We start from the raw sequence: 17,448 nt of genomic DNA on the forward strand, positions 1-17,448 counted from the left end.
AAAACTGAAAACGGTTTCCGGAGCATAACTTAAGTTCCATTCGACCCACAATGTTCAAACTTCATAGGATAATTGTCCATATTGGGAAGAAGACCCCTATTGATTTTGGGGTCATAAGGTCAAAGGTCAAGGTCACTATGACCTTGATACTGAAAACAGTTTCCGGAGCATAACTTAAGTTCCAATTGGCCCACAATGTTCAAACTTCATAGGATGATTGTCCATATTGGGTAGAAGACCCCTATTGATTTTGGGGTCAAAAGGTCAAAGGTCAAGGTCACTATTACCTTAAAACTGAAAACGGTTTCCGGAGCATAACTTAAGTTCCATTCGACCCACAATGTTCAAACTTCATAGGATGATTGTCCATATTGGGAAGAAGACCCCTATTGATTTTGGGGTCACAAGGTCAAGTCAAGGTCACTATGACCTTGATACTGAAAACAGTTTCCGGAGCATAACTTAAGTTCCAATTGGCCCACAATGTTCAAACTTCATAGGATGATTGTCCATATTGGGTAGAAGACCCATATTGATTTTGGGGTCAAAAGGTCAAAGGTCAAGGTCACTATTACCTTATAACTGAAAACAGTTTCCAGAGCATAACTTAAGTTCCATTCGACCCACAATGTTCAAACTTCATAGGATGATTGTCCATATTGGGAAGAAGACCCCTATTGATTTTGGGGTCACAAGGTCAAAGGTCAAGGTCACTATGACCTTGATACTGAAAACAGTTTCTGGAGCATAACTTAAGTTCCAATTGGCCCACAATGTTCAAACTACATAGGATGATTGTTCATATTGGGTAGAAGACCCCTATTGATTTTGGGGTCAAAGGTCAAGGTCACTATTACCTTATAACTGAAAACAGTTTCCAGAGCATAACTTAAGTTCTATTCGACCCACAATGTTCAAACTTCATAGGATGATTGTCCATATTGGGAAGAAGACCCCTATTGATTTTGGGGTCACAAGGTCAAAGGTGAAGGTCACTATTACATTGATACTGAAAAATATGTTTCCACGCATAACTTAAGTTCCATTTGACCCACAATGTTCAAACTTCATAGGATGATTGTCCATATTGGGTAGAAGACCCCTGTTGATTTTGGGGTCAAAAGGTCAAAGGTGAAGGTCACTATTACCTTCATACTGAAAACAGTTGCCGGAGCATATGTTAAGTTCCATTTGGCCCACAATGTTCAAACTTCATAGGATGATTGTCCATATTGGGTAGAAGAGCCCTATTGATTTTGGGGTCAAAAGGTCAACGGTTAAGGTCATCCTTACTAAAAAAAAAAAATACTTTCGGGCATATAATGCTCCGCCTAGCGGTGCTCTTGTTCACCCTTGAGATGTAATATACACCCTTGAGACGCTGATGAATTATATTTACATACACATATTTTTTATCTCTATATTTGAAACATCATATATGAACATAAACAATTGTGAAACATACATGTATCTTAAATTAACAAACATGACAATAATTGTCTCAAACATGTATCTTACTGATATGTACAATCATGTATTAAGAAATTTAAAGTTTTCATGAATTTTTTGTAAACTTAATTAGCTTCATTTTATCTAAAGAAACATATACACATGTATATGTATTGCTTATAAATTTGTCTTATTTACTTTTTCATGATTAAGTCTAAACAACAGAAGTCAAATGTAATACTTAAAGTCTTAATGCGCACAGAACTATTTTTGATACATCAAATACACATCACAGTAAAAAGTAACCTTGAACACTTTCACTAACAGACCATATTCCTCCACTTCTTTGTAGTTCCATATAATCTTATGTTTAAATAATCTTATAAAAGTTTTAATACTCTTATTCAAATTTGAATAATCTCAACATTCCTCCACTTTCGTCAAATGTAACAACCATTTTGACCATATCTTGGTTGAAACACATAGCCATTGGATAATTCATTTTATATTCCCCCAATATGTTTGCTTTAATCAATTGCCCATTTGAAGAAAGTTGTTGAATACAATGTGTTTCATAACTTCCAACATATATATTTCCTTGTGAGTCTGTAATAACTGACCACGGATGTGCAATTTCATGCTGGAATATCATATTTCCGGACATGTCTAAGCAAAGCAACTTGTGTATTCCGTGTGAAGAAATAAAGACATGGCCATACTGAGAATCAACATATAAGTTGTATGTATTTTGCAATGTATTTCTATCAATTCTGCTTAAATCGACAAATCCAGCATCTTTACCATCGAGCGTAATCTTTTTTACAACAGATTCTGACTGATTCATTATCAAAAGATTTTTGCTCTTTTTATCATAAGTTAAAAGATTGGGCTGTTGACAGGTTAAACTTCTTAAAACAGTCATTTTATTTTGTTCAATTTTCATTATATCTATTTTGTTTGATGATGGCAAGGCAACAGCAAACACGTCATTCTCAGTAGCTGTTACTGATGTAGGTGAATCACATTGATATGTTGATATTAATGATAAAGGTGAACCGTTATCTGCTTTGTAAGCTACTAACTTAGAAGACAATGGAAATGATACTACAATGTAATTTCCAATCCAAACACAATAACTTGGCTGGCCCTCATTCAAACTGACCTCACGTTCCAAAGTAAGTTTCCTATTCTTGAAATCTTTAGTTTGCGTAAATGCAGGCAAAACTGGCTCTTCTTTCATTTCTTTGATCTGATAAAGATTTTCAACATTTCTTACAACATCTTGAAGTGGACGTGCTTCTGACAGAGTGATCAATGACTTGCTTGATTGTTGTCGAAGAGTTGTGAATGTTTTCTCAAACTCTGTAACATGTTTACCCATTTCTCTTTCAAGAAGAAATAAATGTATCGCTGTTCCATTTGCTTTGGCCATTTTCATTTTCTCTCCACATTGTTTAATATTCTCTCTAAGTTGCTCTGCTGTATCTCTCTGTAATGAACTAGCTTTTAATAATACCTGTTTCCTTTCTGACATTTCCAACATGATCCTCTTTTCAAGTTTACAAAAAGCGGCATCAAGTTTTACCTTTAGATCTTTCAAGCATACTTTTACTTCATCTTCTTTCCCATCAATCTTTGTTAAAAATGTAGTTTCGTGCGAAATTAGCTTTTCAACGTAACTGTCAATGGTAGATCTATCAAGTCTCTTTTCAATACAAGATTCTTTGCTGGCTTCCTTATTTGATTTTATTTCGTCACTTAATGAAACCATGTCTTCACATTTTCTATGAGTAACGATCGCACATTCATTACAACACAGTTGGTCATGGTCCTTACAAAGATATTTAACTTCTTCTGTACCATGCAATGGACATTTTGACAGGTTTGCTAAATACTCGAAATCTGCAAGATCTAACTTTTCCGCCGATCCATCAATAATGTCTATCAATTTATGATTTGATGATACTTTATTTTTCTTATGATGTCGTTTACAATCTTCACACAGTTTTTCAGAACAATCAGAACAATAAACAATAGCTTCAACCTTGATATCCTCCCTTAAACATGCCTCACAATTGTTTCCCTTTGCATTCATCGCCAATTTTCTTTCTTTCAAAATCGAAAGTAGAGTAAAGTTAATCGGTGCATAGAAAAACCGGAAAGCACCGGATAGCACCGAAATACCGGAAAGCACTCAAATTTCTCATAAAAACATATGAAAACGTTAATTAATCGGTTTGAAAGTGTTACCAATCGATTTATTAGATCAAAATCTTTCAGACAAGTCATTTTTATAAATATATATTGATAATTATTACGAGTATTTAGGAAAATAGATATATCGAGTGCTTTCCGGTCCTGTTAAGATACATGTACATTACCGGATAGCAATATTGTTTATCAAAGTTATACATGAAAACTTTATTTTATTGGTTTGAAAGTGTTACCAATCGATTTATTATATCAAAATCTTTCAGACAACACGTTTTTGTAATTATATTATGATTATTTTTACGATTATTTAGGAAAATAAGATATATCGAGTGCTTTCCGGTCCTGCTAAGATACATGTACTTTACCGAATAGCAATATAGTTTATCAAAGTAATACATGAAAACTTTATTTTATTGGTTTGAAAGTGTTACCAATCGATTTATTAGATCAAAATCTTTCAGACAACATGTTTTTATAAATATATAATGATAATTACGAGTATTTAGGAAAACTGATATATCGAGTGCTTTCCGGTCCTGCTAAGATACATGTACATTACCGAATAGCAATATTGTTTATCCAATTAATACATGAAAACTTTATTTTATTGGTTTGAAAGTGTGTTACCAATCTATTTAGTAGTTGAAGATCTGTATATCATGACGTTTTTATAAATATTTTATGTTTCATTACGCGATTTTCAAAGTTGTTACAAAGTTGTATTGATTGCTTTCCGGTAATGCTAAAGTACATCTACTTTACCGAATAGCACTCGAATATTTTATAAAAATCACACTTATCCTTCATATTAATTATGTGAAAGTGTTATAAATTGATTAATTAAGTTGAACTTATTTCATTAAAAAATATTATGATTAGTTACACGATTTTTCAATCTTGCTCATACCATATACCAATGTATCATATTTCTAATATTTTATAGGTTGTGTGAAGGACAGAAAGAGGATGTGTAAAAAGTACCAATAAGTTATTCGAAGCATTGAACCATATTTTTTATTATTATATTTTTATATTATGTAAAATAAAGAAAAACTTATAAATTTTCGTTCAGTTTATGTCTTTATTTTTACCATACTATGTGTACCGAAAAAGCAATGTGGTCATCAGTGGAGGACAGTAGTTGTTGTATTGTTTATCACACGTGCTAATCCATGCTGATTAAAGACCTTGTATATTGTAGCACAAAAAAAAGGTGATGATTTAATCAATTTGTACACCATTATGATAATTGAGAGTACCGACCTGCACATCAAAGTTGCATTAATTTAGACACTGTCCTTTACATGCACATTAAATTAGATAATTAGAAATTGCAGTTAACTACACACTCTTTTGATATAAAAATCAATTTTGTTTAATGAAGATTATTACGGCACTCATGAAAAGAAATGTTTGTAACGGATATATACGGAATCGAAAATTTGAACAAGCGCTCCCGTAGCAAAAAAAAAGCAGTTTTTCAGAAAAAAAAAATCTAGGGGTCTGCCTATGTATATATATTTTGTAGTTTTATATGTATATAATAATGAGATAGTTATTTGTTGATTTTGTTTTGAACACATCACTGTTTGTAAATATAATTAAATTTTAAGTTTAAATGACATTTCAATATCATAAATAATACTTCAAATAATCAATCAGTTAAATCCATCCAGCTATTGTGTATTATTAACACCTCTTTAAATGTGATAATTAAATCAGCGTGTGTCCGTTCAATTTTATCAGCGTGTGACCGTGTAATAAACGAGGCGTGAAGTGTGCCTTGATTGATTTCAATATCATACTTATTTTTTCAATTATGTTTGCTAAGTTCTGTTTTATATCTGTTTATTTTTGTTCTTAGTAATTAGTTTCGTTTTTTTTATTTATTGCACTGTTTATTGTCAAAAATTAAAAAAAACATCACTGAAACAATTATTGTTCTTCTCTTCCTGCTATTTTGAATCCTCTTGTCTTCCATATAGCCTACAACAAAATAAATATATTAATATATTAGACAAGGTACATACATTTTAAAATATTTATATACCATCGGTATGTCTGAGGTAAGAGGACCAGTGCTTTTCGGTGATGTATTACTATTATTTTCTTCACAGGACCGGAAAGCAATAATGGAATGTGCAGGACCGGAAAGCACTCTATATATCTATTTTAATACCTATTTTAAACTTTTTTATTCGTAATAATAATTATAAAAAAATAATGTCTGGGAGATTTTTTCCTAATAAATCTATTGGTAAACGTTTTCAAATTCAATACACTGAAGGTTGTACGTTATTTTTATGGAAAATTCGAGTGCTATTCGGTAATGTACATATACTTAATAAAACCGGAAAGCATTCTCAATTTATTTAACATTCATAAATCTTTTAAATAATCATAGAATTGAGAATAAAACATGAAATAATACTGTATCATACCTAATAAATCGATTGGTAACATTTACAATACAATTAAACAAAGATCTTATGTGATTGTTTGAGAAATTAAATTGCTATTCGGTAAAGTATATGTAACTTCACAGGACCGAAAAGCACTCGATATATCAGTTTTCCTAAATAATCGTATAATAATCATATTATAATTATAAAAACATGTTGTCTGGAAGATTTTGATATAATAAATCGATTGGTAACACTTTCAAACCAATAAAATAAAGTTTTCATGTATTACTTTGATAAACTATATTGCTATTCGGTAAAGTACATGTACCTTAGCAGGACCGGAAAGCACTCGATATATCTTATTTTCCTAATCAAACGTAATAATAATCATATTATAATGATAAAAACATGTTGTCTGAAAAATTTTGATATAATATATCGATTGGTAACACTTTCAAACCAATAAAATAAAGTTTTCATGTATAACTTTGATAAACAATATTGCTATCCGGTAATGTACATGTATCTTAACAGGACCGGAAAGCACTCGATATATCTATTTTCCTAAATACTCGTAATAATTATCAATATATAAATATAAAAATGACTTGTCTGGAAGATTTTAATCTAATAAATCGATTGGTAACACTTTCAAACCGATTAATTAACGTTTTCATATGTTTTTATGAGAAATTTGAGTGCTTTCCGGTTTTTCGGTGCTATCCGGTGCTTTCCGGTTTTTCTATGCACCCTAAAGTTAATTGGAAAATTCTCCACCCACTTTTCAACCTGTTTAAACCTGACTTTGTCTGTTTTCGTGTCCGCTCTACAAATTGGACATAACAATGTTTGTGAATCCTGTGTTAGAGTCTTTAGAGAATATAACCCTTTAAACATTTCCTGACAGAATGAATGTAAACACGGTAAGTGTTCTAGGTGTGTCGTATATCTCCAAACATATACTGCAGTAAAAAATGCTCATCACGTACCAAAACTTGATCTGATGTCGCGCATTTGTATCAGATTAAAGGGGAAGAACTGCGTTAATCAGGCCGAGTAGACTCGTCTAGTCTACACGAAAACACAACCAGTGTCATTTTATCTACCTAGTAAAACAGGACAAGCAACTGCCTTCTATAAACTTCTATAATACATTAAAAAAAATTCTTTCAGACGTGATTTTCAAATTGCTAAAACCCAAATTCTAGCCAAAGATTGATGTTATAAAGTAAAAACGTGCAGACAATAATATGGTAATAGTGGCGAGAAACTTTTCATTAAAAAATTCGCAGCCAATCGGGGGATTTGGGAATCAACAACCCCCGAATAACATAATAATAAATTTTTTCAGATTGTCTATTGAGTAACTAATTTTTAGGTAGATGCTTGGTGGTTTTTCATTGCCGATCTCTTGTAACAAAAAATAGATTGTTTGATTAGAAATATTTCTTTATATTTCAATAACCTCTGACCCCTTTCAAATATTTCCATTTTGCTTAGTTCCACCCATTGTTTTTCCATCGTTTAGGGCAATACGCCGCTTTTCATGGGAATGGGCACTACTCGTGTTCACATTGAAGGTTCATGATAACCGTTCGTATGAACACATCTGTGGATGTTTCTAAAAAATTCAAAATTTACCATTTCCCTTTTTAAATGGGTTTTAAGCCGGTCCTGGGGGGTTGCACTTGACAGTACCGTCCATGCACAGGCTCAATCAAACCGAGCCTGCAACATTTTCAATTTTGCTGTGTTGGGTTTTCTTTAGGGATTCTTATTTTCTCTATATTTTTTTTAATTTTTGATAATTCCACACTAATATATAAAACGCTTTGCTTAATTGTTTTAGAAATTATCATTAGACGCTGCGTGCACGTATTTTTTTAACAAAATTACACTGTTTTCAAATTCTCAAATAGAAATAGATTTTCCTGAAGTACAACATGTCACCGAGCTTTAAGGATTTTTTTTTTACTTAAGTGATAGTGCCATGTTGGAATACCATATCCTTATTCAGCTCACCAGAACCGAAGGTTCAGGGTGAGCTATTAGTATCAAAGGGGGGTGATCCGGCGTCCATCGCCATGCGTCAACAATCATTTTTTTTCTTTAAAACTGATGGGAAGATTTACCACAAATTTAATCTGTAGCATCCTTGTGACAGTCACAATTAAATTTGTTCATGTCATTTCAATTCACCCCATTAGTGGTCAACAGAGCTTAAAATAGAAAAAACTTTTAAACATCTTCTACTACTAAATTAAATGATGGATTACCAAAATTTGTTTGTAGCATTCTTTGGTAGTCTGTATCAAATTTGCTCATTTTAATTTGATTGTCCCTTTTAGGGGTCTCTAGAGCTAAAACAGAAAAAAAACATTTACTCATCTTCTTTTACAGAACTTATTGAATGATGATCACCAAATATTGTCTGTAGCATTCTTAGGAAGTTTCTTATCAAGTTTGCTCATATTAAGTTGATTAGCCCCTTTAAGTGGCCTTTAAATCTAAAAAAAGAAATTCTTTAAATGTCCCCTTCTACAGAACTAATTGATGGATGATCTCCAAATTTTGTCTGTAACATTTCTTAGGTAGTATTTTATCAAGTTTGCTCATATTAATTTGATAGGGCCCTTTTACGGCCCCTAAATCTAGAAAAAGAAAAACCTTTGTACTAAAATAATGGATGGGTGATCACCAAATTTTGTCTGTAGCACTCTTATAGGTAGTGTTTTATCAAGTTTGCTCATGTTAATTTGATTGGCCCCTTTTTAGGGGCCGCTTAAGCTAAAAATAGAAAAACCTCTGAACATCATCTCCTACTGAAACAATCGATGGATGATCACCAAACTTTGTCTGTAGCATTCTTAGGTAGTGTTTTATCAATTTTGCTCATATTAATTTGATTGGCTCCTTTTAGGGGCCGCTAAAGCTAAAAATAGAAAAACCTTTAAACGTCTGCTTCTACAAAACTTATTGATGGATAATCACCAAACTTTGTATGTAGCATTACTTAGGTCTCTTACCAAGTTTGCTCATATAATTATTTGGTTGGCCCTTTTCAAGGGCCGCTAAAGCTTAAAATAGAAATACCTTAAAACGTCTGCTTCTACAGAACAAATTGATGGATGATCACCAAATTTTGTATGAAGCAGTCTTAGGTAGTGTTTTATCAAGTTTGCTCATATTAATTTGATTGGCTCCTTTTAGGGACCGTTAAAGCTATAAATAGAAATACCTTTAAGTAATTGATGGATGATCACCAAACTTAGTATGTAGCATTCTTAGGTAATATTTTATCTTTTATTGAAAGCAGTTGTTTTCTATTGAGCGACTCAGGGCCATTATGGCCCTCTTGTATGTTTTATATTTTTTCTTTTACCTATTTAATGACGTGTCAATGAACCAGTCTATTATAGTCTAATGACGGGAACCAAATTTGGACAGGGAACCAGGGGTATGACCAAAATATACAACAGAGTGCAACGGGCGCAAAGACCGTTTTTGCAAAACAGGTACGGTGGCACAAAGGTGACATGATTGTGTGTGTATTTATTTATATCGTGCGCTCGAGATTCTATGGCGTGGCAATGAGTTACTAAGTCGTAGCAACGACAATATTAAGTCGTAGTCCTGAACGAGATTCTATGTCGTGGCCACGAGTTACTAAGTCGTGGCCACGAGATAACTTAATTAGTCGCGGGCACGGGATACTATGTTGTGGCACGAGATTCTATGTCGTGGCCACGAGTTACTTAGTCGTGGGCACGATATAATTAAGTCGTGGGAACGAGATACTATGTCGTGGCCACGAGATGCTGGGTAACTTGTGGCCACGGCATAATAGTATCTCGTACGCACGAGATAAATAAACACACACACACACATGTCACCCTTGTGCCACCGTAAACGGGCAATACGTATGCTTATTTGTAAAATAATTAACATCTAAAGAGTAAAGCAGATTAACTGAGTGCAAAAGTAAGTTTCTTTTAAAGTGTATCTAAATTGTTCCGACGGATTATATTCTGGCAAATGGCCGCGAAATGGACATATTCTTGGCGCAACTGAGATATTTTTCTATAAAGGGAACAATGTAAGATTATAAATAACAATTATCAAACTAAGATAATGATGTAAAATTAAATAAAATACAACATAAAATTGGTTGGGAAAATTTTAAAGGGGTTTTTTTTACATTTTTTGCCTGGGGAAATAGGGCATTAGGGAGCTTAGCGCAAAAGGAAAATAATTTTTTTATAAAAAAAAACAACAAATTTTTTAAAACATTAAAATTTTCAAAATAAAATATTTTTTACAAATTTAAAAAATAAATATAATAAGGAATTTGGGCACCCGTGAAGTTCACATATTTGGCAGAGTCTTTGATGTGCAACATCAACATTTAATTTGTTTATTTATTGATACTAGCATATGTATCTATCTACACTGACGATGTGTGCCACCTTTTCAAACTTTTAGTTTTAAAAAGAAAACACAGTGCATAGTGAATCTTAACGTACACGCCCAACAGGTGACTCGAACCCCCGACCCTCAGATATCTGGAGTTCAAGAAGCTTTAAAAGTATACCGACTGTGCGTTTGCTAGCTGTTAATTGTTGTTTATATTTTTGAACTATTGATTGTAATTTAAAAACAGTAATAAATACTTTCAGGCCAAGCGCGGGAACTCGAATCCAGGAACCTCAAATATCAGTGGTTTAATTTAAATATGGATGACCTGGAAGCCATATTTTTTCCAAAACTTCTGTGACGGCTGCCGTGATGGAAAGCTACCACCAAGTGGTTATTTAGTCAATACAAACTCCAATTAATGTAATATATAAGCTTATTTTCCATTGTTTATACGGACAACCCCTAATAAAAGCAAGGAGTCTCTAATTTGATTCCATGACAAGCAATTGGTTCTTTCCATCATCAGTTAAGACAAGATTAGTTTTACCTATATTGAGAGTAAGACTGATGGTCATTTACATTTCAGAGTGGCGGGATAAATTGATCGATAGCCCAAGTTTAATATTATTCAGGGAATGTTTTAGGGAAATAAAAGAAAACTATGAAATGTCAAAGTATCTATTAATAATTGAATATAAGAAACATAGACAATATTTAGCAAAGCTTAGAAAGCTTTCTCATTGTCAAAATGTAGAATGCGATCGACATAGAAATATAGACAGACAGATTTATGCGTTGTACAATAGAAGATGAATATCATTTTGTCATGAAATGTAGTTTTTATAAAACATTACGTATTAGGTATATTTCACAAGATATTTCCGGGTTAGACTAAGCATGGTAAAATTTGTTGAACTGATGAAAACTAAGGTTAAACCATTAATTGCTTTATAAAATTTCAGTGTATATAAAACATGCTTTCAATAAACGACAAGAATTTTTTAAATCTTTTAAATGCCACGTAGAGGAAGAACTACACATGTATTGCATTTACTAGTATTCGTGAAACAACAGTAACACTTTTGTTAATCGATTCATAAAAAAAGTGATATCTAAACTTTTGAAACACTCTCTTAGATTGTGCAACTTGTATATAATGCTATTTAACTATTTAACTTAGTATTTATGTGACAAGAGCATAGCTCTTTGGCCTGTATCAGTATATAGATCTTAAAATGGACAAATGTTATAAATCCTATAAATCCTCTCTGTTTAAAAATAATTTTTGATAACTTTAAAAATTATTTACTTAAAACAAATTTGCATTCGGGCGTGTATTGCCACGCATATACGGTGCTCTTGTTTTATTGTATTTTCTGATCGCAAGATCAGTAAATACAAAGCTAACATCCACGGTCAAACACAAAATTTCCTAACAGACCTAACAACGCAAAGTAGTTCTCACTCAGAACTGCTTAAAAACCAGCAATTTAAAAGAAAGAATAATTTTTAATGTAGGCATTTAACGAATTACAGTGCATTAAAAGTTTAGAGTAGTCAATAGAAATATGAGGTTACAATCACAAATTTCGCGGATGAATATCTTTTTTACCCAATGTAAAATGTTCGGCTATTTCCGTAAAGCTTAATCAATGAAAATGCTTTTTTAGCTATGTCGATTACCGAATACTCCAGAGCGTAGTACACAAATAAATCTGACTGTCGAGTAGTGGAATATATACATGTCGTACTGTTTTGTCGAGAAGATTTTCGCTAAATTATTTTCATCAGTGTTAAATAACAGGTTTATCGTGAACAAAATACCTCGAAATTAGTAAGGAATGGAAATTCTCAAATTAGAATTACAATGTATTTGTTTTTATTCAAGCTACATATGTATTACTTCACCGTGGTGCAGAGGTAGCGCGCTCGTGTAGGGTGTGAGAGGCCTAAGGTTCAAATTCTAGTCGAGGCAACTTTTTTTTTTGAAGTGTCTTTTTTAAGGAAGTAGCCACGATATGCAAGGATAAAGTGTGGCTGTCATAAAAAATGATTTTTTGATGCAACTCTAGTCATGCAAAATTCCATATGTATCAATCTCAAACTGTTATAGACGCAGTCGCTGCGTAAGATTAATAATAGTATATAAACTTATACAGGAAAATACATACAGATAGTCAGTATGATTTAGATTGCAAAGATCAGAAAATACCACAGAGGTTGCAGCCCTTTGATTATATATCTTTTTCATATACTAACGTTAAATAGGTAAATATTCAACTATCAACACATTTCCAGTTGAAGGTTCATGGACAAGTCGATGTTATCCGGACTCGGCATGTTTGGGCTTTTCAAAGCTATTACCCTGATGCAAACAAAATTTTACTGTTATACAGTTGTAGCTTCACAGTGCACTTGTGGTCACAAAATATAAGTCAACCTTTTGTGCTTATTTCCGAAGCTGTGACTGTTGTTGTACTCCTGCATTAGCTACGGAAACCCTAAAATAGTCGTAATTCCGGAGTAAGTCTATCATACAAAACCGAATTACAATAAATAAGTGTAATTATTCCAAAATGGAGAAAATTCTCTTTTTTTTTGTTCCGCTATTTGGGTCATCGTGACGATACTCGTGACTTGAAACAACGGAAACACGAAGTTGCTTTGGCGAAAAGCAGAAAAAAGAAACCACGATTGCCAAAAGTCGAATATACGATGATGGAAACACGAAATTATGCTGGACCTTTACGATCATGGTTCCGTTCTTTCGACTATTCACCACAGTAATTTCGTGCTTTTCGTTATTTCGAGTAATGTGTGTATTGCGATGGCCATAAGAGCCATCGTATTTCTTTGGAAATAACAAACGTCTCCGATCTCTTCGTTCCCGAAAACATTTCTTATTCTATTGAACAGTCACTCGAGTGAGGATTAACACTAATATATACAAAGAAAAATTACAACTCGACAATGAGGAATAAGCCTCGAAAAGATACTTTAAAAGTATTTCTTCAAGAACCGGAGAAAGTAAAAATCCGAATTTGAAAATACGAAAATAAAGATCATTCAAATGCATATAAAAAAGATATCATTTTATTAATTATCCGATTTAAACAAATTGATTTAGATTTAATTACAGCTGTAAGATTGATATGATTCGTTGTCTTACAAAATAGATTTATTTTAAGACATTGATTTATAATTCAATAGTGACAAGTCGACCAAAAGAAGGCGACGAGTGCGAGGTGACCAAAGAGGTGATGAGTCGACCACGGAACGAGTGGACCTGATTGCCGCCCAGTGGAGGACCCTCATATACATGTATCAGACCGGGAACAAACTTGTTTATGAAATCGCTTGATTTTAGCAACACTTAATATTCCTCTTAGGACACTTTAAAATCGTGTACATGTTCTTGCAAACCCAGGAATGCTAAAATACCGGGGAATGATAAAAACGCGGACACGTGAAAATCTTTGTTAAAACATACACAGAACGGACACTGGTACAAGCGACCCTCACATATCAGAGGTTCTTCAGTCTCAAAAGTCTCAAAAGATAGGCACTGGATACCACTTACAACTTCCACTCTTTAATTTATTCAACAGTTTAGTTTAGTAAAGAAAGAATATTCTTTTCAACTTTGAGAACTCGAAGTAATTAATACCTGGAGAATGTTGCAGAAAGCAAAATAAAAATATGTCCGGCTAGGCTTCTCCTGAATAAATTAGAGGAGGTACATTAGCAAAATTACCGCAGTAACCATTTCATATGTAAGGTGTTTTTTCACCCTTTAGATTAGTTGATAAATAATATTTACATACACATATTTTTTATCTCTATATGTGTAATGATCATAAATGAACATAAACTATTGTGAAACATACATGTATCTTAAATTAACAAACATGACAATAATTGTCTCAAACATGTATCTTACTGATATGTACAAACATGTTCTCAGAAAATGTTTCATGAATTTTGTGTAATTTATCTTCATTTAATTTAAAGAAACATAAAGTTATTATGCATGTATTGCCAACTTGTTGTAGAATCAAATTAATTTTACTTTTTTCATGATCTAGTACAAATGAGAGAGATCACCAAATGTAATACATAAAGCACACAGAAAAATTTCTAACATTTCAAATATATATTCCGTCACGGAACTTAAATTGACAATTAAGGTCCGTGATTCCGTACAAAAAAAATCACAGTAAAAAGTAACCTTGAAGCCAACATTTTCACTAACAAAGCATATTACTCCACTACTTTGAGGTTCCATATGATCTCATATTACAAGTGTTTACTAATCATATAATACTCTTATTCAAATTTGAATAATCTCAAAAATCCTCCACTTCCGTCAAACGTAACAACCATTTTATCCATATCTTGGTTGAAACACATAGCCATTGGACAATTCACTTTAAATTCCCCTAATATGTTTGCTTTAATCAATTGCCCGTTTGAACTAAGTTGTTGAATATAATTTGTGCTATAACTTGCAACATAAGCATTTCCTTGTGAGTCTGTAATAATGGACCACGGATATTTAATTTCATGCTGGAATATCATATTTCCAGACATGTCTAAGCAAAGCAATTTGTGTATTCTGTGTGAAGAAATTAAGACATGACCATACTGAGAATCAACACATAAGTTGTATGTACTTTGCAATGTATTTCTATCAATACCGCTTAAATCGACAAATCCAGCATCTTTACCATCAAGCGTTATCTTTCTTATAACCGTTTCAGACAGAGACAATATCAAAAGATTTTTGCTCTTTTTATCATAAGCTAAAACGTTGGGTTGTCGACAGTTTAAACTTCTTAAAACTGTCATTTTATTTTGTTCAATTTTCATAATATTTATTTTGTTTAATGATGTCAAGGCAACAGCAAACTCGTTATTCTCAGTAGCTGTTACTGATGTAGGTGAATCACATTGATATGATGTAACAGATGAACCGTTATCTGCTTTGTAAGCTACTAACTTTGAAGAAGATACAAATGATACTACAATGTAATTTCCAACCCAAACACAATATGTTGGCTGGCTCTCATTCAAACTGACCTCACGTTCCAAAGTAAGTTTCCTATTCTTGAAATCTTTAGTTTGTGTAAATGCAGGCAAAACTGGCATATCGTTCATTTCTTTGATCTGGTAAAGATTTTCAACATGTCTTACTACATCTTCAAGTGGATGTGCTTCTGACAGTGTGACCAATGACTTGCTTGATTGTTCTCGAAGAGTTGTGAATGTTTTCTCAAACTCTGAAACTTGTTTACCAATTTCTCTTTCAAGAAGAAATATATGTACCGATGTTCCATTTGCTTTGGCCTTTTTAATTTTCTCTCCACACTGTTTAATGTTCTCTTTAAGTTGTTCTGCTGTATCTCTCTGTAATGAACTAGCTTTTAATAATACCTGTTTCCTTTCTGACATTTCCAACATGATCCTCTTTTCAAGTTTCCAAAAGGCGGCATCAAGTTTTACCTTAAGATCTTTTAAACATGTTTTCACTTCATCTTCTTTCCCACCAATCTTTGCTAAATACGTAGCTTCATGCGAAATGAGCTTTTCAACGTCACCGTCAATGGTATCAAGTCTCTTTTCAATACCGGATTCTTTGCTGGCTTCCTTGTTTGATTTTATTTCTTCACTTAAAGATACCATATCTTCACATTTTCTATGAGTAACGATCGCACATTCATTACAACACAGTTGGTCATGGTCCTTACACAGATATTTCACTTCTTCAGTATCATGCAATGGACATTTTGACAGGTTTGCTAAATATTCGAATTCTGCAAGATCTAACTTTTCCGCCGATCCATCAATTATGTCTATCAATTTATGATTTGATAATACTTTATTTTTCTTGTGATGCCTTTTACAATCTTCACACAGTTTTTCAGAACAATCATAACAATAAACAATAGCCTCAACCTTGATATCCTCCCTTAAACACGCCTCACAATTGTTTACCTTTGCGTTCATCGCCAGTTTTCTATCTTTCAAAATCGAAAGTAGAGTAAAGTTAATTGGAAAATTCTCCACCCACTTTTCAACCTGTTTAAACCTGACTTTATCTGTTTTCGTGTCCGCTCTACAAACTGGACATAACAATGTTTGTGAATCCTGTGTAATCTTCAGAATATAACCTTTTAAACATTCCTGACAGAATGAATGTAAACACGGTAATGTTCTAGGTGTGTCATATATCTCCAAACAAATACTGCAGTAAAAATGCTCATCACGTACCAAAACTTGATCTGATGTCGCCATTTATATCAGATTAAAGGGGAAGAACTGCGTTAATCAGGCTGATTATACTACCTGTTATTTGGAACGTAGTAAAACAAGACAAGCTAGCTGCTGTCTGCTATACGGAGAATTACATTTTAAAAGTTTTCTTTCATACGTGGTTTTCAATTTTCTAAAAAGCATACTGTCAGTAGCCAAAGATTGATGTAATAAAAGTAAAAACGTGCAGGCAATTACTTATATTACAAAATCAAAGCCAATCGGGGACTCTTTAATGTGATAGTGCCATGTTGGAATACCATATATTCTTTTTATTTATTTTTTTTAATATCTTTATTCTATTACCTATTGAATAACATGTCAACGAGCCAGTCTATTATATTCTAATGACGGGAACCAAATTTGGACAGGGAACCAGAGCTATGACTAAAATATACAACGGAGTGCAACGGGCGCAAAAGACTTTTTTGCAAAACAGGTACGGTGGCACAAAGGCAGCATGAGTGTGCATTTATTTATCTCGTGCGCTCGAGATTCTATGTCGTGGCCATGAGTTACTAAGTCGTGGCCACGACAAAATTAAGTCGTAGGAACGAGATACTATGTCGTGGGCACGAGTTACTAAGTCGTAGCCACGACATAATTAAGCCGTAGAAACGAGATGCTATGTCGTGGCCACGAGTTACTAAGT

General features: G+C 33.0%; 2 protein-coding genes across 2 annotated transcripts; both read right to left on the reverse strand.

Moving 5' to 3' along the window:
* Nucleotides 1-1,420: 1,420 nt before the first annotated feature.
* LOC132732299 (E3 ubiquitin-protein ligase TRIM45-like) lies at nucleotides 1,421-3,586 on the reverse strand. Its single transcript, XM_060718692.1, has one exon. The coding sequence runs from the start codon at nucleotides 3,542-3,544 to the stop codon at nucleotides 1,850-1,852; it is 1,695 nt and encodes a 564-aa protein (XP_060574675.1). The 5' UTR covers nucleotides 3,545-3,586; the 3' UTR covers nucleotides 1,421-1,849.
* A 10,745-nt stretch (nucleotides 3,587-14,331) lies between these two features.
* Nucleotides 14,332-16,791, reverse strand: LOC132732300 (E3 ubiquitin-protein ligase TRIM56-like). The gene has a single exon (XM_060718693.1). It carries the CDS (start codon nucleotides 16,776-16,778, stop codon nucleotides 14,811-14,813), a length of 1,968 nt encoding a protein of 655 aa, XP_060574676.1. The 5' UTR covers nucleotides 16,779-16,791; the 3' UTR covers nucleotides 14,332-14,810.
* Nucleotides 16,792-17,448: the final 657 nt, after the last annotated feature.

This window comes from Ruditapes philippinarum, unplaced genomic scaffold, assembly GCF_026571515.1.
Source record: "Ruditapes philippinarum isolate M1 unplaced genomic scaffold, ASM2657151v2 ctg7393_1_1_1_1, whole genome shotgun sequence".
NCBI classification, from domain to species: Eukaryota; Metazoa; Mollusca; class Bivalvia; order Venerida; family Veneridae; genus Ruditapes; species Ruditapes philippinarum.

What these genes read in the sequence shown, in the direction of transcription:
- LOC132732299 (XM_060718692.1), bottom strand. Translation starts at nt 3,544, where the DNA reads ATGAATGCAAAGGGAAACAATTGTGAGGCATGTTTAAGGGAGGATATC.
- LOC132732300 (XM_060718693.1), bottom strand. Translation starts at nt 16,778, where the DNA reads ATGGCGACATCAGATCAAGTTTTGGTACGTGATGAGCATTTTTACTGC.